Source organism: Denticeps clupeoides, chromosome 5 (assembly GCF_900700375.1).
Source record: "Denticeps clupeoides chromosome 5, fDenClu1.1, whole genome shotgun sequence".
NCBI lineage: Eukaryota > Metazoa > Chordata > Actinopteri > Clupeiformes > Denticipitidae > Denticeps > Denticeps clupeoides.
The window spans coordinates 28,863,369-28,886,433 of record NC_041711.1 but is presented as its reverse complement, the minus strand read 5'-3'; the positions used below and the strand labels follow the sequence as shown (position 1 = coordinate 28,886,433).

At 43.1% G+C, this 23,065-nt stretch overlaps 3 protein-coding genes across 3 annotated transcripts; all 3 read left to right on the top strand.

Moving 5' to 3' along the window:
• Window positions 1-963: 963 nt before the first annotated feature.
• LOC114789951 (collagen alpha-1(I) chain) lies at window positions 964-7,519 on the top strand. Its single transcript, XM_028979441.1, has 25 exons — window positions 964-984; window positions 2,145-2,226; window positions 2,310-2,378; window positions 2,663-2,961; window positions 3,052-3,105; window positions 3,227-3,280; window positions 3,377-3,430; window positions 3,521-3,574; window positions 3,929-3,982; window positions 4,078-4,131; window positions 4,308-4,361; window positions 4,487-4,540; window positions 4,646-4,690; window positions 4,815-4,868; window positions 4,945-4,998; window positions 5,082-5,135; window positions 5,369-5,440; window positions 5,552-5,587; window positions 5,956-6,000; window positions 6,144-6,176; window positions 6,292-6,438; window positions 6,553-6,729; window positions 6,826-6,916; window positions 7,007-7,084; window positions 7,306-7,519. Exons 1-25 carry the CDS (start codon window positions 964-966, stop codon window positions 7,509-7,511), a joined length of 1,995 nt encoding a protein of 664 aa, XP_028835274.1. The 3' UTR covers window positions 7,512-7,519.
• Window positions 7,520-9,835: 2,316 nt separating this feature from the next.
• Window positions 9,836-12,034, top strand: LOC114790911 (CD83 antigen-like). The gene is made up of 5 exons (XM_028981344.1): window positions 9,836-9,902; window positions 10,541-10,662; window positions 10,767-10,998; window positions 11,109-11,197; window positions 11,293-12,034. The coding sequence occupies exons 1-5, from the start codon at window positions 9,863-9,865 to the stop codon at window positions 11,419-11,421; spliced, it is 612 nt and encodes a 203-aa protein (XP_028837177.1). The 5' UTR covers window positions 9,836-9,862; the 3' UTR covers window positions 11,422-12,034.
• A 3,329-nt stretch (window positions 12,035-15,363) lies between these two features.
• mios (missing oocyte, meiosis regulator, homolog (Drosophila)) lies at window positions 15,364-22,524 on the top strand. Its single transcript, XM_028982096.1, has 11 exons — window positions 15,364-15,490; window positions 15,959-17,345; window positions 17,631-17,729; window positions 18,094-18,348; window positions 19,009-19,178; window positions 19,535-19,600; window positions 19,686-19,844; window positions 19,951-20,103; window positions 20,222-20,426; window positions 20,515-20,644; window positions 20,968-22,524. Exons 2-11 carry the CDS (start codon window positions 16,043-16,045, stop codon window positions 21,056-21,058), a joined length of 2,631 nt encoding a protein of 876 aa, XP_028837929.1. The 5' UTR covers window positions 15,364-15,490; window positions 15,959-16,042; the 3' UTR covers window positions 21,059-22,524.
• Window positions 22,525-23,065: the final 541 nt, after the last annotated feature.

Here is a 23,065-nt window from a genome sequence, read left to right as displayed (position 1 = left end):
CATTTACAGCATTTATCAGACACCCTTATCCAGAGTAGTTACAGGGACAGTCCCCCCGGAGCAACTTAGGGTTAATCGTCTTGCTCAGGGACACAATGGTAGTAAGTGGGATTCGAACCCGGGTCTTCTGGTTCACAGGCGAGTGTGTTACCCACTAGGCTACTACCACCCTAGTCATGTATAGTCATGTACGTTTCTGTCGTAGTATAGCTGAACTGTGCCTTTTTTCCCGACGCAACCCTCTGTCCACATCCCTCTGCCTAGGAGAAACTTTTTAACACCGTCATCATTTCTAACCTTAGTCCAAATAACATCAGTTTCCCTTAACTGGAAATACAGGCATTTTTGATATCGCCCTTGTATAATCAGCAATGAATGAATACATGCCCCTTTTTTCATTTTTGACATTACATTCGCTATGTTTTACATGTGGCATGTGCATTGTCAGTTAACCAAAAGAGGCGGATCCAAACAATTTTATGCCAGTTACAAAAATATGAAATAAACACAACTCAGAAGCATCTCTAGTACAGCACTCAAACCCCCACCCTAGTTCTGTCTGTAAATTGAAATCACTAAAGCATTTCCTCCAACTCGTCTGACCCCACACTTCAGTAGGTCCCTGCGTTCTCTCCGTTAGATCCCACACTGCTTCCCTTCCCTCCCCGGTTGGTGTGTTTGTTTGGGGCAGGTTCAGACATTTCTCACCCAGCTGAAGAGAGGAGGGAGCAGCGGCTGAAGCAGCCCTGGAGCCGGAGGGAGCTGCAGGACGCCACGCCACCTCGGTACAGGGGGACCAGTGCTGCCTGTGGGGAGGGGGATGAGTGAGCGGTGCGGCTCAGGGACGCTTCGGGTATCTGGACATCCTCTGTAAAGGAGCTGAAGGACACGTCTGTGGCTCTCGGAGGGCCTACCACAGGCTGCGAAAGGCTGGGTGAGGCTTGGTGGACAGGGTTGGCAGTCATGGGAGTCTCCAGGACGATGGTAAGTGGAAAATGTGGCTGGTCAGACCTCAGGTGCACTTCTGGAGGTAAAGGAAAGGACCCATTATTTTACAGTTCCTTTAGTCATGTGCATGTTTGGGTAAGTATTAGTACAGTGTAGCTGTACTAATTCAACTTTATTCTGTCTTTTTGTTTGAACTTCTGAAATTCTGAATAATTATGAAATACAGAATTGTCAATTTATTATTGTCTTTCTTTCTTTTTAACATGAAATCAAAAGGCAAACAAACAAACCTCTAGCCTTTGGTGGGAAATAAGTATAATGTCGCCCACTGTGATTGCCTTTTGAATAAAACCATCAGCTATCCTTAAAGACCACAACGCACCTCTCTGTCCCAAGGGACCTCTGGGTCAGTCCAGGCTTTCATGACAGGGCTCCACCCCTCACATTATTAATTGTGACATCCTCCCCTAAAGCAAAATTAAATGAAAGACTCTTGTGGATTGTGATCGCAATTTTCAATCTTATGCTCTGTGTCAGACATTTTGCATTTATAAGGAAGGTATAAATAGGTACAGGATTAGAATATGAAAAAGAAATAATTACTATATCTGAGATGCACTAAAACTATTTTAGACATGTTCCTTCTGTTAAATAAATTTTTAGTATTACTCAGTTATGTGTATAGCATCAGCGTCTTTTGTGGAACAGCACATTCCATTCCATTACTATCATTTGAAGTCATGTGCTCCAGAGTAGTACTTTCTAGATTTACACGAAAGTGTGGTCAGAGTTTCTAGGCTCACTGTGCATTTATAGCTCCGTGTTATGGATCCTGAATACCCATAAAAAGGTCCATCCGTGACACTCAGCTTTACTTCATTCTTTACGTTGAATGCAGGTTTCTTAGCAGGATTCTACTCTCACTACCTTTTCATTTATATCCATAAAAATTGATTAATTTTTATTTGTTACTTTGCCACTTTTATGTATGTACACAAGTACACATGATCTAACACAACATAGCTAATGCCTGTTCACTGGTCACTGCGGCTGTTTTATTGTGTAAACATCAATGTAAATCTTAAAATTGTGAAACTTCTTAACAAAAGTTCTTTCATGTGAGAAGGTTTCTAGCGTTCTAGCATAATTGTTCAGAAAGGCTTTGTCAGGGTATATGTGTTTTCTGTTAATGGCAGGTGCTGCATGCCTCATGGACAGTGATGCTGTTTTGTACCCTCCCCTCCCACGCCCAAGACGAGTACTCTGGCTACCACTCAGGTAGAAAAATGATCTGTGCCACTGGAAACCTGTAATGTGTATCTACAGAGTAGTAATATAAAATGGATATTTTGGTTCTTCAGGTGATGGGCACACATATGAAGGGTCTTTGGTTGACAGATATGATGACCATTCTGGTGTCCCACGCCCAGGTATTGTGCTTTTGTAGCAATTTCGGAGCTTATTGGTGTTTCAGAGCACTTTATATACAAAATGTACACGGTGCGGATGTGCGAAAAGCATCCCATGAACTTTATTAATCAAGTCCCAGCTGTGAACACAAGATGGTGCTGTTCTGTGAACTGAAACCAATCAAGTAATGTGTTATGGTGTCAGCAAGTCATGCAAACATGCTGAGTTTTTTCTGTTAACATTGACTAAGGTTAGAGTAAGACACCTTACAGCCCTGACACCTTCCTCCTAACACTTTCCTCAGTGGAGTATCGACCACAGCCCACCCACAGTTATGAAGATGCACAGACTGCCTCTGCATATGACCCGTACGGTCCTGAGCCCACCGTGGTCACCATGATCACAGAAGAGTCATACCCCTATGCCACCACCACTGAGTCCTACGATTATGCCAAAGAGGACACCACCTTTGCCACCCAGGTGCCATACGATGAGGACAGCTACTCTGGTCCTGATGGACAAGCCTCACTGGGTGAAGAAAGGCCTACAGAGTGTGACTGTGAACCAGGCGAGCCTGGATTCGCTGGCTTTGCTGGACCAAAGGTAGATGGGTCTTCCTCCTGAGGACATACTCTTGGGTTTGTTTCATGCAAGGAAACAACTATTTAAATGATATTCCTTGATGACTTCTAGGGTTCAAAAGGATTGCAAGGAAAGACAGGAGTACCAGGCGCTCAAGGAAGGGAGGTCAGTACCAAAGGCCTTATAACACTTAACAGTCTTATAAGGTCTATGTGACACACTTAAATTGTGAGAGACATTTTTACTAAGTTTTTGTTGTTGAAGTTTCTCTATTTCCAATTGTTAGGGTTATAAAGGAACAAAAGGAGTAAGAGGACGAGGTGGAGACCCAGGTCCTGAGGTGAGTCTTAGTCCCATATTAATAACAAATGAAGACTAACTAACTCAGCAGACTGAAGGTACAGCTCCTGTAACTCTTCTGATGTTGTCTCCCTAGGGTGACCCTGGCCTGGAAGGAGAAGACGGAGGCTCTGGCTTCTCTGGTGCCTTGGTGAGAAGGACAATTTCTTACTTGTGCGTGTTTTTTATTCAATCTTATCTTTCTGTACACACCAAAGACTTGATTTGTCCACTTTTTCAGGGATTACCTGGACCTCCTGGTGGTCGAGGTGAGAGTGGATTGTTAGGCTCAAAGGTAATGATAACCTCATATGCAAGATCTTTTCTTGATATAAAATAAGTTGAGCTGCTAATTAAAACATTAATGCACCTAAGTCAGAAGTTTGACTTGCTGTTCTTTTGTTGAGTTTTTGAGGGTAATTTTGAGGGTAATCCAGGTGACCCAGTGGTTTGCCCGGCCTTAATAAAACAGATTCAGAAATAACATACTGGAAAATACAGTGACGTGGTTCAGACATCACAAACTACGACGTAAAATGGAACAGAAAATTGTACACTGGCACGCCACATGAGGATCTATGAAAACCCAAATGGCATCATTAATGCTTCGGAATGTTTCGCATCTGATTACATCACCTTGCACCCACAGGGTGAGACTGGTATGGAGGGCCCGCGTGGTGAGGTTGGAGGTGCAGGAGACAGAGTGAGTACTGGAAGGTGTATATGTCCGGCAGGTTTACAAAAAGTTAAATTCTCAAAAAGAACACTTTATTAAAAAAACAAAAACTCTGATTTCAGGGTGCAGTGGGCCGAAAAGGAAGCCTGGGTTCTAAGGGAGGTAAAGGTATTAAGGTAAAGAAAACATTACATGTACTTACATTACATGTACTTAAATCAATTATAAAATCATGAATATAGTAAATCTATTACTGCAGAAGCAGTCGATAATCAATCATTTCCATTACGGAAAACCCATGTTGTGACCAAATTAGCTTCTGATCAGTGGGGTCTGTGAATTGATTTCGTAGGGATCGGGTGGAAAGACAGGAAAACAAGGTCGTCAAGGGAAAAATGGCCAAAAGGTAAAATTACTCACATTTTCTAGATATTTTGCAGGCAAATCACAATGGAGCATCATGACAAAAAATATCAAAATATACATGGAACGTCATCTGTTCAGTCATCTGTCCTTTCTACCTCTTCACAGGGTCAGGTTGGAGCGCCGGGATTCTCTGGAGACCTCGGAGAGCAGGGCTACACTGTAAGGAAATACACCCGGGGTCTGTCAGCCAACTCACATATATTATCTTCCGAAAAATTATGAATGTCCCTCCACCATGAAGCATCCCTCTCTTTCTGTGTGCAGGGGTATCCTGGAATACCAGGAGACAGGGGTCGATCTGGTCCCAAGGTGCAGTGCCACATCACTTTATAATGTTCACATCATTTCTGCGTTACTGTGTACATTTTAGGTTTTATAATTTTACTTTTAACCTGATCAAGGCTGTTAATAATAACAATTTTCACTGTCACAGGGGGACCGGGGTTTTGGTGGTTTACCAGGCAGTGATGGAGACCCTGGTGAAGATGTATGTATAAAACTAAACTGTGAGCATTTGTGTTAAGACTCGGCTGATCCCTAATTTTGGATTGCTGTTTTCCCAGGGGCCTCTTGGAGTTCCTGGGATCATGGGACCACCTGGGCCATTTGGGCCCAAGGTATATAAACAGTATAGATTGGTCAACATTATAATAATTTTGATGTGATTCATGAGTGTCATGAGACATTTCTTCACCATTAGGGACTGAAAGGGGATAACGGCCCAAGAGGACGCCCTGGAAGAGTTGGGACCAGGGTAAGAGATGAGCCACATCACTTCAGAGGCTAAAAATCACACCTGCCCACACAGATAGAGATTTAAAAGGTCAAGTTTCAAAAGTAAAGATCAGGCAGTATCGTGTATGTACGTCATTTTTCATTTGCAGTATAAAATTAGGAAGTGCTAGCACAAGGGAAAATCCCTTTTACCAAAAAAGCTTTACATATGTAAAATATTGTTTATATATTATGTAATGTATTTTTTTGCAGGGGACTCAAGGAGAGGCAGGAGATGCAGGGGTACCAGGGAAACCAGGTCCCAAGGGCTTGCAGGGCTCACGGGTCTGTACTCTACATCCAATGAAAGCTGCATGATATTTACCAGTGTAGAAACATTAATGTCAAAAGCCATTTTATAATATAATATAACATCATGTGGTGTTCTTTTACCAGGGAGCCAAAGGAGAGACTGGATCTGATGGTGAAAAGGTCACAACTCTTTCACAGCTTAACAATTTCTCCCTTTTACTCAGTCATGCACACACACATAGAGAGAGACACGCTATTGACTGATACATACTGTACACAGATTGTATTCCCATGACATGTCAGGGCAGCCCCTTTGTGTTTTTTGATCTGAGCACCGGTTTTCTGTGTAGAGTGAGTACTTATAGTACAAACAACTGCTTCTGTTCTTCAAGACCATCACATGTAGCTGAAGGCAATGGACTTTTAGCATTTTAATCCAAATGTCTTTAGAGTTACAGTGGCTTTTCATACTTAAATGACAAAGGGCACTGAGCAGTTCCTCCAATGGTGTCGTGGCACATCTATTTATAAGCTGGTTCCTTTTTCAGGGTGGTATCGGCAGAAAGGGTGCAAAGGGAATAAAGGCAGAAAAGGTAAAAACATTGAGAATGTTGAATAAAATCTGCCCCCCTCAGTAACCTCTAAAATAAACACACTTTTTTAAACACATGTTTTTCTTCCATTACATGTAGAGGTTTTTTTTTTTAAAACACCACTCAATTTCCTCTTTCAATAGGGAACTATGGGATCGCGTGGTGACAAGGGACAGGTTTGTTTACTACGTTAACACGTGCTTGTGACTGTTTGTGTGTGTTTATGTGTCATATGAGACAATGTTTAATGGTGACTATCAAAAACCATGCATTCTGGTTTTATGGAGCCAGCAAGGAGAGAAAGGCTCTGTTGGACGAAATGGTCGAGTTGGGCCAATCGGATCACCAGGAATTCCTGGCCCAAGGGGAGATCCTGGTCCCCGTGGAGACCTTGGAGTCAAAGGCCAGTCAGGACCAAAGGGTGTTCCAGGTCAACCTGTACGTATCAAAATTCAACGTGACTATTTCTCAGTATTTACTCAATGAGTAGACTAGGCTGGCTAAAAAAAAACTCTTATTCGTTCACATGAGCTGGTATGTTTTTCACCTCAGGGTCCTGGACTGACAGATGAACAGGTCCTGCAGCTGTGCAGAGGGGTTGTCACAGCTCAGATCTCCCAGTACGCAGTATCTATAAGAGCTAAGTGTGCACAAGGCTGCCCCGTGAACAACCGGACTCTCATTGGCCCCCCAGGACCCAGAGGACCAACTGGAGCAGCTGGCAAACCAGTGAGTGTCTGGATCATTATGTTGTCACACTATCATGTCTGACAGTTTCATGTAAATGTCACTGTGGTTAATTGTGTGGATAATTCTGTTTGCCAGGGCAAATCTGGAAAAGCTGGAGATAAAGGAGACAGAGGTCCAAGAGGGACGACTGGACTTGAGGGTCAAAAGGGTGCAGAAGGAAACAGAGGTATCATTTCATCAACTGCACCAGTCCTGATTCATGACGGTTCCCCTGGTAAATGTCCAGCAATCAAATTTCATTTTTATCTTTACAAAGGTTCAAAAGGTCGTAAAGGAGATCAGGGTGATGCAGGCAGAGGCCTTCAAGGACACGATGGACATCAAGGTCTCAGAGGTAGGATGACAATTTACGCAAGTGTCTAGCATCAGGTTAACAGTCTTGAAGAAGTTCAGGGAACAAAGACACAGATGAGTTCTGCCACCACAGTCAAAGGTTATAGATATCCATTCCTCTTCATGATTTGTCTTCTAAAAAGCAGTGAACTTTGCAACAATTCAGTTGTGAAATGCGAGTGGCTTAGACATGACATGTCTGGATTCTACTGTTCGTCACAGGGTTGCCTGGAAATCCTGCTGAGCCCAAGGATGGAGTAGACGGCCCACAGGGTCCCAGAGGCTTCCCAGGACCAGTAGGCCAGCCGGGCAGTGTTGGCATTGCAGGTGTACCAGGGGTGTGTGAGGCACGGGACTGCAGCATCCATGCACCAGTCATGCGCAAGGAGCAAGGCCTAGTGAAGGTCCCCACAAGTCACAAGATCTAGATCCAAGAGAGGGCGAGCCTAGGTGGGGAAGAAGGTGGTCCATTTTTTCAAAAGGCCACTGAGAAACTAATCACCTAACGTGATATAAAGTCACAATAAAGACAACAAATAGCGACCAGGGACTTTTAGTGGACATTAACATCAAAAAGATAAAAGTCTAGCAAAGATGACATACTAACAATATTTTAATAGAATGCCATGCAAATCTTGAAATCTTTTTTCTAAGTGGAGACATATAATAAAGAGACCATGTAAATAATTTTGTAAAGCAGTTTATGTACATGTACTGTGTGTTCTGAAATGTCTTTGTTCCTCGATAAATGCTATTTTACATACCAAGAATGCACCTCTCCCTTCTCTGGACCCTACAGACTCCAACGAGTTCGAATAAACTTCAAATTAAATATACGTGTAAACAAGTGTTAGTCTAATGGAACACGGTCATGCAAGCACTTTTTCACCAAGATATTGTCTGCTTATGTTTTCCATTGTGAGGAGCTGCTCAAAATCACGTACTTCTACCGCTGCCTTCACTCTGTCTATCTTTTCCTTTTGATTTGTACTGACTGAATGCCACAGACAAGGTAGGTGTTGAGATCAGGATCTGTATTGACTACAGTTTGTCTTAAACATTACTGATTAGTTTTAATAAGCAAGCGCTTTTATTAAGGATGTCACTTGGAAAAAAAAAACAGAATCTAATATTGGGGATGACATTTCATTTCTTTTCTGATCATTCAGTAAGCATTACCTCAGATCATTCTCAGTCCCACTCACTAGTTCATAAACCACTTTATAAACTACTCAATTCCCATTAGGTAGCTGCCTACCCCGGATCAATGGGTGCAAGGCATGGACTCACGCAAAAAGGGGCACTAGCCCACCACAGCTTATTCCTAATGCACTTATAAATATGGAAAATATGGAAAATGCTTAATTGGCTCTGGTGATGAGAAAGGGGCTGGGATTTTTGGTGCTGCCTAGTAAGACTGAAAGTGAAAAAGTGAAAGTGAGGTGATTGTCATTGTGAAACTCTGCAGCACAGCACACGCTGACACAATGAAATGTGTCCTCTGCTTTTAACCATCACCCTTAGTCAGCAGTGGGCAGTCATGGCAGGCGCCCGGGGAGCAGTGTGTGCTTTGCTCAGTGGCACCTTGGCGGTTGGGACTTCAACCGGCAACCTTCTGATTACACTAGGCCACCAGTGCCTAGGGATTTATAGCTATAGGGATTTCCCGGCTATATGGATTTTTTGATGTTGTGATGAAAAAATCACACATTTTAAGCAAACACCTTGTTAAAACACCTTGTTAAAAATTGGATTTCACAGGCAAAATAGCACATTACAGCATTATAAAAGCTGACACACGTATCTTCAGGAGCAGAAGAACTGCCGCATCACCCAGGCGGACAAGCTGTTGGTCAAAAGAAGAGATGCTGGCCTGGCCTTTCCTATAAAGCACATTTTTTCCCCTGCTGCTTAGGGTTGGTGCTGTTTGCTGTGCCATGTTAAAATAAAGTATTACTACATTCAAAATGGGACAGTCCCTCTGGTAAGTGGTGACTAATGTGTTACTCACTACTGCTCTCATTTCAGTACCTGAAGATAGTAATTCAATTGGCGTTCTTTATTCAGGACTCGAGGTGTCCTAGGGTCAGATTAGATCAGATTAGATTTAAGTAATTTAGTGTATCGATCTGACTTGGAGGACCCTCAAAATTGAATTAATCCATCAACAAGCGTCACCTTCCTCGAAGGAACCAGATCTACACACCGAGAGTCCGACAGACCAGCCCGACGCTGCTGATCAAGTCCGATCAACGTGATTAAGTGACAAGAGTATTACAACTAGTTTCACTAGAACTGAGTATTATAACTAGTTTCACTAGAACAGAGTATTACATTTACAGCATTTATCAGGCGCCCTCATCCAGAGCAACTTACAATCAGTAGTTACAGGGACAGTCCCCCCCCTGGAGAAACTCAGGGTTAAGTGTCTTGCTCAGGGACACAATGGTAGTAAGTGGGGTTTGAACCTGGATCTTCTGGTTCTTAGGCGATTGTGTTACCCACTAGGCTACTACCACCCTTTTTATTATTACAACTAGTTTCACTAGAACTGAGTATTACAACTAGTTTTGCTAGAACTGGTATTTCCTCTGGAGTTGCCCGGCGGTTTCGGTAACTTCCCCGAACTTTCCATCTCATTTGACGCTGGTGAAAATGTCGGCGGTCGGTAGTAAAACGTTACGACGGCGCGGGGATTTCCTGCTTTCGCTTTTACTCTCCTGGTACAAGAAGCGCGTCCGGCGCGCCGGTCGCCGTAAAACCGACACCGACCGGAGCGATGCGCGCACACGCGGTCCTCGGCGTCGTCGCTGCGCTGGGTGAGATGCTGCTCTCTCTCTCTCTCTCTCTCCCTCTCTCTCTCTCTTTAACCCCCCGGTTTCCTGGGTGAGATGCTGCTCTCTCTCTCTCTCTCTCTCTCTCTCTCTCTCTCTCTTTAACCCCCCGGTTTCCTGGGTGAGATGCTGCTCTCTCTCTCTCTCTTTAACCCCCCGGTTTCCTGGGTGAGATGCTGCTCTCTCTCTCTCTCTTTAACCCCCGGTTTCCTGGGTGAGATGCTGCTCTCTCTCTCTCTCTCTCTCTCTCTCTCTCTTTATTCCCATGAATTCCTGGGTGAGATGCTGCTCTCTCTCTCTCTCTCTCTCTCTCTTTATTCCCATGAATTCCTGGGTGAGATGCTGCTCTCTCTCTCTCTCTTTAACCCCCCGGTTTCCTGGGTGAGATGCTGCTCTCTCTCTCTCTTTCTTTAAGACTAAAGGCGTTTAAGAATGTTTAAGAAAGCGTTTTTTAATGGAGGTGTCACATGTTTTGCGAAAGTGCGACGTTCCACGTGTGCTTTGACTGCGTGATAAAGAGAGGAGCGCCTTTTCTCTTCCAGTAGGGTTGGTCAGTGCTTCGGTGTTGACAGATGAAGGGTACGGGCTGTGGTGTGACTTCCCTTTTCATAAATTCCCTGCAGTTCTTGTTGAAAGCCGGGGAGACCTGGTCAAAGTGGAGTCCATATGTGGCAACGATGCGCTGCTCAGATGTCTGGCACCATTTGAACCGGGTGTGCAGTACAAGTCTGTTAACTGGTACAAGGTACGAGTTCAATATGAAGATGTTTGAAATGAAAGCTTTTACAGCATTCGCGACCACGCGTTTTCTCGGTACGAAGCTCCTCAACCTTCTCTGGGCCTTCACAGGTGTCTGAAGGACCCAAGTTCACGGGTATTCTGAGAAAGAGGCTGTCGCCACACAACAGCACGATAGAGAAGTTCAAAGGCATGGTGCGGCACGTGGAGATCCATTCTGGCAACTCGCACGACCTCATCCTGCCCAATGTCACAGCCGAGGACAGCGGGATGTATGCCTGCACGCTGTCTGCCCCTCTGGGACAGAGGAACCAGGATGGAGAGGTTTTCCTCACCATAGTTGGTGAGTCATACTAACCCCGATACTACGGTGCTCTGGAACCATATCCCAATTCGGACCCAAGTGTGAATGTGTTGATGAGGGTTAATGACTAAAAATTATTCCAATTTCAGGTTGTTCTGAGAAGTATGGTCGTCGGGAAGAACTGGCATTTGCCATCATTTTATTATTTGTGGCACTACTTCAGTTTAGTATAAGCTATGTGAGTAGCCTCGAAATATATTACACAACATCAAACAATGTTGATGCGCTGCAGTTTAATATTAATCTTATATTATTATATAATTATTTTTGTAGGTTTGTTTAAAGAGTGCACTGAGGAGCAAGAAGAACAACGTCAAAAATATCATCTGGAAAATCTCCCAGCAGAAGGTCCTGGGAAGCAAAGGTTTTGGACAAGATCCCTTTCCACACGTGTATGTATGATGGTGCCACTGGCCTGTAGGATTCCCAGAAAGGCTGGTCTGAAGACTGTCCAAAGGCAGAAAACATGCTGCTTAGTCAAGTTCTCAGGGGTTTATCTCCCAGCAGACCTCAGTTCAGGTCCAGATGCTCTGTTAACCCATGCCTGCATAAGCTAAAAAAGGACATTGTTGGTGACGTTGTGAAAAATCTGTGGAGCGCGCAGGCCTAGATAGAGCCAGTGGCTTTCACAGTCTGGAAATTCCTCAATCATTTTATGGATTTTGTGAAAACTGCTGAATTCATGTCTTGCACAAAAAAACACTGTCAGGTTGCAGGTAAAGTCAACCATTCAGCCCAAACTTTTGCTTTTGCCCAAAAGTATGCTTGGTTTTGAGACCGGTCACACAGTTTACCTGTCATATACATCATGCCTGTGATATATTTGCAGATGGACATGATTTGATGTTTTCAATATGTTCTGTGCTACTAATGTGGAAGTGTCATGAGCTCTCTGTTAAATAATAATCTGTTAAATAATAATATTTTTTTTTTTACATTTGCTTGGCACTAAATATTGTGATGTAATGTGTCAGTATCATGATGTGGAATTGGCCAAACTGCCTCAGGAACAATTCTAGCACATTCATATCTGAGAAGAAAGAGGCCACCAAAAATATGGTCACTGAGTTCATTGGCAATTAAACAGATTCAAAGAAAGTGTGTTTGTACTTATCTGTCCTTATCTGTAGGATTTGGTTTTTTGCAAACCAGGTGTTAAATCTGCACTCTGGACTTCACACCCCATAAAGCAACACATCAAATTTGTGTTTCTGTAGAGTAACTAAGTAAGTACGTTTATTTCTAGATTCCCTCTCATAGACAAAGGTGACAAGACACTTCACACTAGACTCAAAGGAAAAGTAAAACCAAGTATGATACAAAAATATTGTATAAGAACATAAACCAGCACTGAAAAGTAAAATGTAATGTTATGTCCTGCTCGAGTCCCGCTCTATGTCCTGAGATTATTCATGTCTGGGCAGGATTTCTGAAACTATAATGTCAATAAATAGGACATAAGGACAAATGGTAGTGTACGTGTACAGAGGTTCAGAATATACAGAATGTACCTACATAGACAAATTATAAAAGGTGGCATTCACAAATGGGTCTTTAGAAGCTTCTTCAATACCTCGAATGGGTAAACCATTGTTTAATACTAAAGCAAAAATGTCTGAAACACCTCAAGTACCAAGTGTTAGTCACACAGCATTATTCCACCACAGGAAACACCAATATTCCTGTAAATTATTGCAGTGCAGGAATTTCAAGCAGTCTTATGTATACTTGGTACTTCAGTGCAGTCAATAAAGTACACATAATTTTATTTCAGATTTCAAATTATTTTCACTACAAAGAACTCAGTGTAACTCCAAACCCAAAAACTTTTGAGAAGAATGGCTCATGAATTTTGAAACCTTAGTGTTACGAACCAGTCTAGGGGCTCCGGCCCGTAACAAAAGAAAGGACACAAACGTAAACCTACTAAGACGAAACGGATAGTTTTAACAAGTATTTTATTAACTACTAAATATATCAATAAAGAAGAAATACATACAAAACGAATTACAACGAATAACAGCAAACAAAACAGGAAAACAGAGAAAAACAAACAAACACCGAAGCAGGCCGACACAACAAGTTGCGTCGCCTCCTAGGGGAAGCGCAGGGGAAACCGGAAGTGATGTCAAAGGGAAAGGGTAGGAAGGCGGGTGGGTGGATGGCACGGCAAGCGCAGCCCCGAAAAGGGAGACCGAGGCTCCTTTTATTCTGTCTGTCCCACAGCAGGTACAGGTGGGCTCAATTTACAAAATCACCAGGCACCTGCAAACACAAAACACAGAACAGAAACACACCCAAAATAACAGGACGTAACATTAGAAACATTTTCTTGCATCAATGCATCGATTTTTTTAAGCATTAATAATCATAAACGAATACATACTATACATGTATACAGCTGAAATTACATTAAAACTCACTTGAACTAGATATTACATAATATAATTCATTGTAGTTATCACACAAGCAGCATTTGTGTCAAGTCACATTTCAGTCACGTGATAGAGGTTCGTTTACGAAGATAATTTACTGTGATGCAAGGGGCTAGAGCTCAAAATATGTTAGGACTGGGCCTGTCTTGCAGAATAATATTTTGCCATTTGTCAGCTGACCAGTTAAGGAAGGAAGCAGACCCGTTATCGAAAGGTTGCAGGTTCAAATCCCGAACCAACAAAGTGTCCATCCTTGAGCAAGGTACCGTGCCCACACAGTGCACCCCAGGCTCTGTTTATGGTTGCCCAATGCTCCCACAAGGTATGAGTTAAATGCAGATACCACATTTCACTATGTGCACTGGGTGTTGTGCTTAGATGCACAATTGAAAAATTGTCTTAAAATCGCAGTGTATTTCCACTACATTCAAACGTTATTTACATAATGCATTCTTTATTCCTGTGAATTTGTGGATAAAACAGAACAGAACAAAAAAAACAAGAAGTGCATTGCTAAAATACCCAAATATGTAGACATATGTAGTTATGGCTGGCATGTATATTTTGAATTCATACAAACAGTATTTCTAGTTGTGGTAAATTTTATCTGGTAAGTTGTAATAAGATGTAATATAGTAAATGAAAAACGTATTTAGAAGGGGTAAAATTGAATAGTAAACTTCAAAAGCAAACTCATCAACCTGTGTTTTTATTAGATTAGTTTTTATTAGATTAAATCAGATGATCTATGTAACTGAAGCTTTGCTTTTTCTTAAATCTAATTATTTTATAATTATTGTAGGTCATGGAAATGTCATGTTCATTTTAAATGACCATCAGACTTTTCAATGACATTCTATTGTAAGTTTTGTCTGTCCAGAGTGACATCAGTGTTTTCTGCATTGACAAATAAAATAAATCAATGTTCATTTGAAGATAAATATGTTTGTACATTTACTTAAAGGTCCTCGTTATGAAAATGTCACTTTATTGAGATTATTACAAGTGCTCCTGGCCCGTCTATGGTCTTGCAGTGGATAGAAATGAAGTGAAGTGATTGTCACACGTGATACACAGCAGCACAGCACACAGTGCACACAGTGAAATTTGTCCTCTGCATTTAACCCATCACCCTGATTGAGCAGTGGGCAGCCATGACAGGCGCCCGGGGAGCAGTGTGTGGGGACGGTGCTGTGCTCAGTGGCACCTCAGTGGTACCTTGGCAGACCGGGATTCGAACCAGCAACCATCTGATTACGGGGCCGCTTCCTTAACGACTAGGCCACCACTGCCCCATGGCGATATGTGTGAAGAGTGCTTTGGACATTCTGCTACGCCGTTCAGAAAGCAGCAGCTCAGACAGTCTGATCTGGAATTTGTCCCGTTATGTCGTCATAAGGGGAAAGGTTACCTCCACTTTTCTCCCATTCTCACTCCCATTGCCGCTTAGAGAATTTCTCATCCATCCCCTAACCTTTATATCCGATGGCCGTCATGGTTACCAAATGTTCAAAGCATTGTATTTCTTGGTGATTGGATGTGAAAATTAGCACAAATTAGTTTTTTTAGTTCCTCTGAAAAATCTGAAGAATTGGGTTTTTTTCTTGAAAAACGCAGACACGACTTCCTGGTTGGCCAACGTCATTGGTGGCGTCATATGCCCTCCTCAATTTCTATAGGCCGCTCTCCTCATCCCGCATCACTCCTCCACATTCGAATTTAAAGCAAAACACACCGAAACGACTCATTTCATCGTGGGACTGGCTAAAAATGCCTGTGGAAAGAGACTTCATATATAGTATTAACGGACCACTAAGACCTATATATAAAAAATAAAATCACGATAGGGGACCTTTAAGGGAAAATCGTCTATGACTTTTATTTCGACATCTCCGTTCACGCGGATTCCCGGAAGTTGCGTCACGTCGCTGTCTTCACGCTGTGCGGAGGCAGGAGTTCACGTTGTTGTGTTGTTGTGCTGCTGTGGACGGTGTTTATGCGCGAGTAAGGACTGACAGTCATGCTTCATGCGGATTGTAAGTATTGTGCTTATGCAGTACTTGTAACTACCTCATGAACTGTAGACGCATTGCTTATTCTGAACAAGCAAATCATGTCTCCGGAACTCGAGCTTAGTTTTATGCATGTTGTATTTCTTTGGTTGAAAGTGGGATTTTATTTAACTGTTTAGAGTTGCCTGCACAAGAAACAGGCAATCACAAAATGTTGCGATGTAGGAAGGCAGTAGTACCACAATACAGCGGTGTTTGGCCTGGAGTAGTATTGTACAAATGGGTACAATAATTCAAGGGTACAGCTAAACCATAATATGTATGTTTTTTTTAGAGTGGGAATATGGGAATGATCTGTTCTCTGGATAATCTATGAGCATGGATAATTTATCCAGGTGCACTAAGTAGAATCCAGGGATAGGATTTAAGTGTTTTTTTTTTTTTTTGTGCTTTATTGTGGTCACTTACCTATTTTTGCTGATTTGTTGGTAGGGCTTCCAAAGTTGCCCAACCTCGAATCCGTAAAGAAAACAGAAGATACCATCTCTCCTGAGTGCTGAGAACGTTCTTACAAAAATGAGTGGCTCCAAACCAGATATTATTTGGTCTCCACACCACGTGGACCAATATGTGATATGTGATTCGGAACTGAGCCTCTATCGGATCGGACCTGTCGGAAGTGCAGAGGCGAAGGCCGGGACTCTCCCCCTTTCTGAGGAGACAGCGGCCACCCTGCTGGCCATTAATTCAGACACGCCCTACATGAAGTGTGTGGCCTGGTACCCCAAGCATGAACCAGAATGTCTTCTAGCTGTAGGCCAGGCAAATGGCCGGGTGGTCCTCACCAGCCTTGGACAGAGCCCCAACTCCCGGTGCAGGGAGTTGATGGGAAAGGAGTTTGTTCCCAAACATGCACGGCAGTGCAACACACTGGCATGGAATCCATTCGACAGTAACTGGCTAGCTGCCGGGCTTGACAAACATCGTGCAGACTTCTCAGTCCTGATCTGGGACATCAGCAGCAAATTCTCTCCAGAAGTCTCAGTGCCCATGGAGAAGATCCGTCTCTCGGCCATTGAGTCAGACTCCGGCTTGGTAGTGACTAAACCACTCTATGAGCTGGGTCAGAATGACGCCTGCCTGTCTCTCTGCTGGCTGCCACGTGATCAGAAATTGCTACTGGCTGGAATGCACCGCAATCTAGCCATTTTTGACTTGAGGAACACGAGTCAGAAGACATTTGTCAACACCAAGGCCATCCAGGGCGTGACCGTTGACCCGCACTTCCCTGAACGAGTGGCATCTTTCTTCGAAGGCCAGGTGGCCATCTGGGATCTTCGGAAGTTCGAGAAGCCTGTCCTGACACTGACTGAGCAGCCCAAACCACTGACGAAGGTGGCATGGTGCCCCACGCGGACTGGCCTTCTGGCCACGCTGACTCGAGACAGCAACATCATCCGCCTGTACGACATGCAGCACACACCCACGCCCATCGGTGATGAGACGGAGCCCACCATCATCGAGCGCAGTGTCCAGCCATGCCGTGAGAGCGTCATCAGCAGTTTTGCTTGGCACCCGTCTGCTCAGAACCGCATGGTGGTAGTCTCACCGAACCGGGTGATGACGGACTTTACTGTGTTTGAGCGCATCTCACTGGCCTGGAGCTCCTCCACGTCCCTGATGTGGGCGTGCGGACGCCACTTGTACGAGTGCACTGAGGATGGCGAGGAGGGCCTGGCTGCAGACAGGGACATTGCAACCAAGATGAGGCAGCGGGCGCAGAACAGGTACGGCCATGACACCGTTCAGGTGTGGAGGAACCACCAGCTGGCAGGAGGAGATGACCCACAGCTCAAGTCCCTCTGGTACACTCTGCATTATATCCTTTACAGATGCCATGCTGGCACATGAATGATAGCTGGCACATGTAATAGATCAGTGGCACAGCATGATTACAAGAATAATAGATCAACTATGCTGGAATAAAAATATTTTCCTGCAACGGCAGTGACTGTCATGCCCTGCAAAGCTCAGGTAATCTGATAAAGGAATTTTATTTTGCATTCTCATAATTATGTCCACAATGTATTTATTTATTTCCTTTAACTACATTCAATTTGAGTAAAATACCGTCGTAAAATAAAATTTCCTATACAAGTTTCACTTATGAAGCAGTATACTGAAGACCTGGAGCAGAAGCAGCAGGGAAGCAAACAAACGCTGATATACTCAGGCATTAAGAACATTGTCAAGTCCAGCTCTGGTAAGAAACCTACATTCTGAAGAACTGGGCGATTTAGTTTTGGTACGTTAAAGCGCTCAATACTCCACACGTGTATTTGGGGCACTGGTGGCCTAGCAGTTAAGGAAGCATACTCCTAACTGAAGGGTTGCGGGTTCAAATCCAGAACTGCCAAGGTGCCACTAAATTGCCCTTGAACAAGGTATCATCTACACAGTCTGCTCCCAGGGTGCCTTTCATGGCTGACCACTGCTCAGTAGGGGGGATGGGTTAAATGCAGAGAACACATTTTGCTGTTTGCACCATGTGATGTGTTTGCTGTGTGTCACAGTGACATCACTTTCTTTATTAGATGTAATCACCTATGTCTCTCTCTGTTTACTAGGGACAACAGAAAGCCGGCGTTGCTGGACTGGTTCGGACAGTCCGGCGGATGTAGCCTGTTATCACAGTGAGGAGCGTAGCCTGGCACTGCAGCTGTGTGGCTGGATCAGTCGGGGTCCCGAGATCGACATAGAGCCTTTCCTTAAGTCCCTGGAACAGGAGGGCGAGTGGGAGCGCGCTGCAGCGGTGGCCCTGTTCAACCTGGACATCCGCAGGGCCATTCAGATCCTCAACAAAGGAGCGTCCGCAGACAAAGGCACACAGATTTCATTAACGAAATAAAGTTTTCCTTCTTACGTCTGACTTAAGTTTATAAGGCATTAACTGTCCTTAAGTTTGACTGCACTGGAATCTTAAACAGAGATTATAGCTTTTTAGTTATTTTTTATACATTCAATCAAATGAATGCTTCCTGTCCTATAAAATTATTATGTTTTATCCAATAAGAGAAAACATCTTATACAACAAAAAAGGCGTATGTATATAATTTATGGGTCTCAAATTCAAAGTGCAGATCAGGCACATAACTCAAAGGTCAGAATATTTAAGATGTCTATGCTAATGAAAGACAGGAATAGAACATTTTTAGATAGAAGGTGCAAACTGATTCTTTCAAAGGCTATGAGGAAAGAATTATGCAACAACCTAATTAAAAAAAATAATAATAAAAAATTGACTTTATGCTAGCAAACAAGCGCTATGCTTGGCACCGGTTTGAAAACATTGCTGTCAAACTCTTTACAATTTTTTGTTGCAGAACATTATTCTTGAGTTGTTCCAAGATTTTGGTTTGATCAGTGAACCTCTGCCTATGTTTGCTGAGAGTCTCTCTAAGATGCTCTTTTTACACACAGTCATATTACTGACCCGTTGCTCCACCTATTTCTTTTTAATGCCTCCATGTTTTTGTACGCAGGTGACGTGAATCTGAATGTGGTGGCCATGGCTCTGTCAGGCTACACAGATGAAAAGAATTCCTTGTGGAGAGAGATGTGTAGCTCACTGAGACTCCAGCTGAAAAAGCCGTATCTCGGTGTCATGTTTGCTTTCCTGACCAGTGAACCTGGGGCCTATGATGGTGTCCTGGTAACGATCATTTAAGATAACCTAAATGAATGTGTCTTGGTGTAAATGGGCTTCACTTCCCTACAGACTGCTTTTGAATCAAAGAGACTTGCCAATTTGCTCAATTCAATCCAGGTGGCAAATTTTGGAAAATGTTAATTTTCATTAGAACTCTCCTCTTTGTCTACAGGCGACTGTTCTCAGTTAACTTGTCATTTATAATGGCACTAACTGTGCACAGTTCAGCCAGCAGAGGGCAGTAGGATCTATAACCTCACAGTATGACTGTACCTGTGATCTCTGGTGGTTTCAGATGTTGTATGTGCTGCAAACCTCAATACTGTGTTACATAACATCTATCATTCCTTCTTACACAGTATGAGAGCAGTGTGGCTGTCAGAGACAGGGTGGCTTTTGCTTGTATATTTCTCAAGGACAGCCAGGTAAGAACATTCACAAATACATTTACAAACATAGTTTTGTAGTCTTTTGTTCCTGTCTTTTAATGTGCATGCGTGCTTTGTGAAGTTGATACGGTATATAGATAAGATGACCAATGAGATGAAGGATGTGGGGAATCTAGAGGGCATCCTGCTTACAGGACTGACTAAAGATGGAGTGGACCTCATGGAGAGCTATGTGGATCGGACAGGAGATGTTCAGACTGCTAGTTTCTGCATGCTGAAGGTACTTTATTCATTTAGGTCTCTGTTGATGTCAATTCAGCTTTGATTTGGTAAGGTGAGTGTAGACTCACAGCATGAATTTGACACTTGATTTTGGTGTTCTTTAGGGATCTCCAGGTGATGTGGTTAAGGACCCTCGAGTCCAGGGCTGGATCGAGAATTACCGCAACCTTCTGGATGCATGGAGGTTTTGGCACAAAAGAGCTGAGTTTGATATATTGAGGAGCAAACTAGACCCCAGTTCAAAACCACTTGCACAGGCAAGTATCCAAGTATCCATTTTCATTTCATTGTGTGTCAATCTCAGTGCAAGTCACTGGTTAATTTATGTTAATCTGGTTTATGTCCTTTAGATGTGACATTTACTTCCCTCCTCAGGTGTTTGTGAGCTGTAACTTCTGTGGGAAATCCATTTCCTACAGCTGCTCAGCAATGCCACATCAGGGCCGTGGCTTCAGCCAGTACGGAGTCAGCGGCTCACCTACCAAGTCAAAGGTCACCAGCTGCCCTGGCTGCCGAAAGCCCCTCCCTCGCTGTGCTCTCTGTCTGATGAACATGGGCACACCAGTGTCCAGCAGCCCAGGTACCAGTCTAGTGCTCTTCCATTCACTCTGTCGATACACGTTTGTGTGTTCTGTCTACATATTGTGGTTTTTATTGACTTTTGCAAGGCACTGGGAAGTTGGATGAAAAAGTGGATCTCACAAGGGACAAGAAGTTTGCCCAGTTTAACAACTGGTTTACATGGTGCCATAACTGTCGGCATGGAGGCCATGCAGGCCATATGCTTAGTTGGTTCAGGTGAGATTGGCTTTCATGGACTCAATTTTTTCTATGAATGTTGCAATGTCCCAGCCCTAGGTCAAGGGGAGGGGTACATGGGTGTTTCCTTTAACGTTCAGTTATCTTAGACCTGGTTAAACTGTGCGGCATGCTGATTAAGCGACTCTAGTTTAAAGGGTGGATTCAGTCACATAGACCGATATGAGATATGAGGCACAAAAAGACATAAGTTCTCTGCCATCTCTTTAGTGAGTCTTGAAACGTGAATTCAAATATCAACACTCTCAGAATTCAGTGACTCAAGTTTTATAACAATTTTGAATTTGCCTGTTATGTTTCAGAGATCACAGTGAATGTCCAGTTTCGGCTTGTACCTGTAAATGCGTGCAATTGGATACCACAGGGAACCTTGTGCCTTCAGACAGTTGCTGAGTGCCCCACCAGAGACCACCCAAACCACCCAAGTCTTCCCCTGATTAATCACACGCACAAACAACGCCCTAGATTATTTAAAACCTTAGTGGTTATAATTTGTCCATTTCAACTGGATATGTTTTTTTTAAAAAAAGCAATATTGCCTGTTACTGTGATGCAACACCTTCAAAGAGCAGGGGGGGTTATGCTCAAAAACTATAGTTTCTAATTTTCAAGAAAGTAGAAGGCAGCAGCACAAAGGTAATGTATGAAGTGGTGTAACTACGGAAGATTTTAAGCACAAGAATTTAGAAATTGGCAGTGCATCAGAGCATGCAATTGCCAAGTTAATATGTGCAAAGTACTGATGCAATCCTTTATTAATAAAAGCAATGCATTTCATATTGCAATTAGTTTCGCTACTCATTTTGCAATTCCTTCTGCTATTCATTTTGCAAACTGTCAGACTGCTCATTAAGGCAGGCCTTCACTAACAACGTCACTTCCTTGTTCAGGGCCTCATCAGAATCTATTCATCCAAGTGATTTGTGATTTTTCCAAGTGTGGGACGCAAGAGACATTGGGGAAAGTCACCTTTTTTTTTTAATTAGATTTTCCAAACACATTTAATTTTTGTATAAAGTATCAGTATTGGGTCAGTATCACGATACCAACCTGAATTACATGGTGGTGCATCCCTAGTGCGTAGGCGGATGTGCAACCACCGAGGAGGACCAGCAAAAAAAAATGTTGGGCCGCCAGTTCATTGTTTGTGCCACACGACAGCGCTTATCGCTACTTCCATTGCATCTCCATTGTTCCCCCTTTGGCACTGCCTCTTTTTGACAAGATTTACAACTCTATTCTATATACAAGATTATACAGAGTTTTTATCATCCTATTGGGTGTGTTAATGGGATTTTATGTATTTCATGTTTACAAATACTATTTTAGTATCCTCAGTGCAGATACAATTCTGAATTTGGAACCACTTGACAAATAATAAAATTGACATTTACAGGTACAAAAAGAAAAGCTTCTGAGAGAAAGGAAGCAATTCCCAACTGTCAGGCCTCCATGTTTGCACTTTGAATTGACAATTGCGAAGTAGTAGTATCAAATTACATGCTCAGATTGAATATTGAATTGACAATTGCATGCACTGATTCAATATTGCATTGTCAAATTAATTTCCATTTGGATTTTTTGTGCTTAACATCTTCCATAGTGTGGCTGGCTGCAGAATTGACCAAAGCCTGTTTTTTTTTTTTGTTTTTTTTTTTTTATATATTTGTGCCCTTTTTTTTGTGGCTATTTTGGACTGTTTAATGCAGTAATCGTAACTGCTGACAGATTTGAAAAGGGAGAAATGAAACTGAGCAGGGGGAAGGGTTCAGTTCATAAATAGTTCAGTTCAGGTTTCATTGGTCCACTTGAGATGAAGCAGTCTGAATTTTGATGAAATAAAAACTACCTCTCTTGTTGAGTGTGGCATGTTTGAATAAATAAAGATGTGTGGCGCACAATAGACGGCGGCTTTCCAAGCTGTTCTAATTGGTCCTGGTTTCAGAACGTTTTTTGTGGAGTTCAACAGTAAATGCAGTTTACAGGCAGTAAAGTATGTTTGTACCAAGTCCAAGTCCAAACCTCACTTTGCACGTTTATTTCCCGCTGGTTCCAGTTCGTTCTGGATACGCTCTTGCAGATGATCTGGTGTCATTGATGGGAGAATAATTAAAGGGGAAATATGGCCAGGCGCGGAGCTCTAAAAGGAGGCGAGTCTGAAAACAGCAGCTGCTCGGCGCTCCAAACCCGACCCTCCAACCCTGCAAATTGTCCCTCTTCTCCTCGCAAAGAATTTCAGCTGCCGGCACACTATTGACTGAGAGAGGCCTAGGCTGTCGGGTTCTTTTTTTCCTTCTTCTTCTTCCAACCTAACGAAAGCCGACCAAATCAGGCCGGATTCTGCATATGCATGGCGCACATCGTTCAAAGACGCCAGACGCGGACGGTTCATTGTGAACC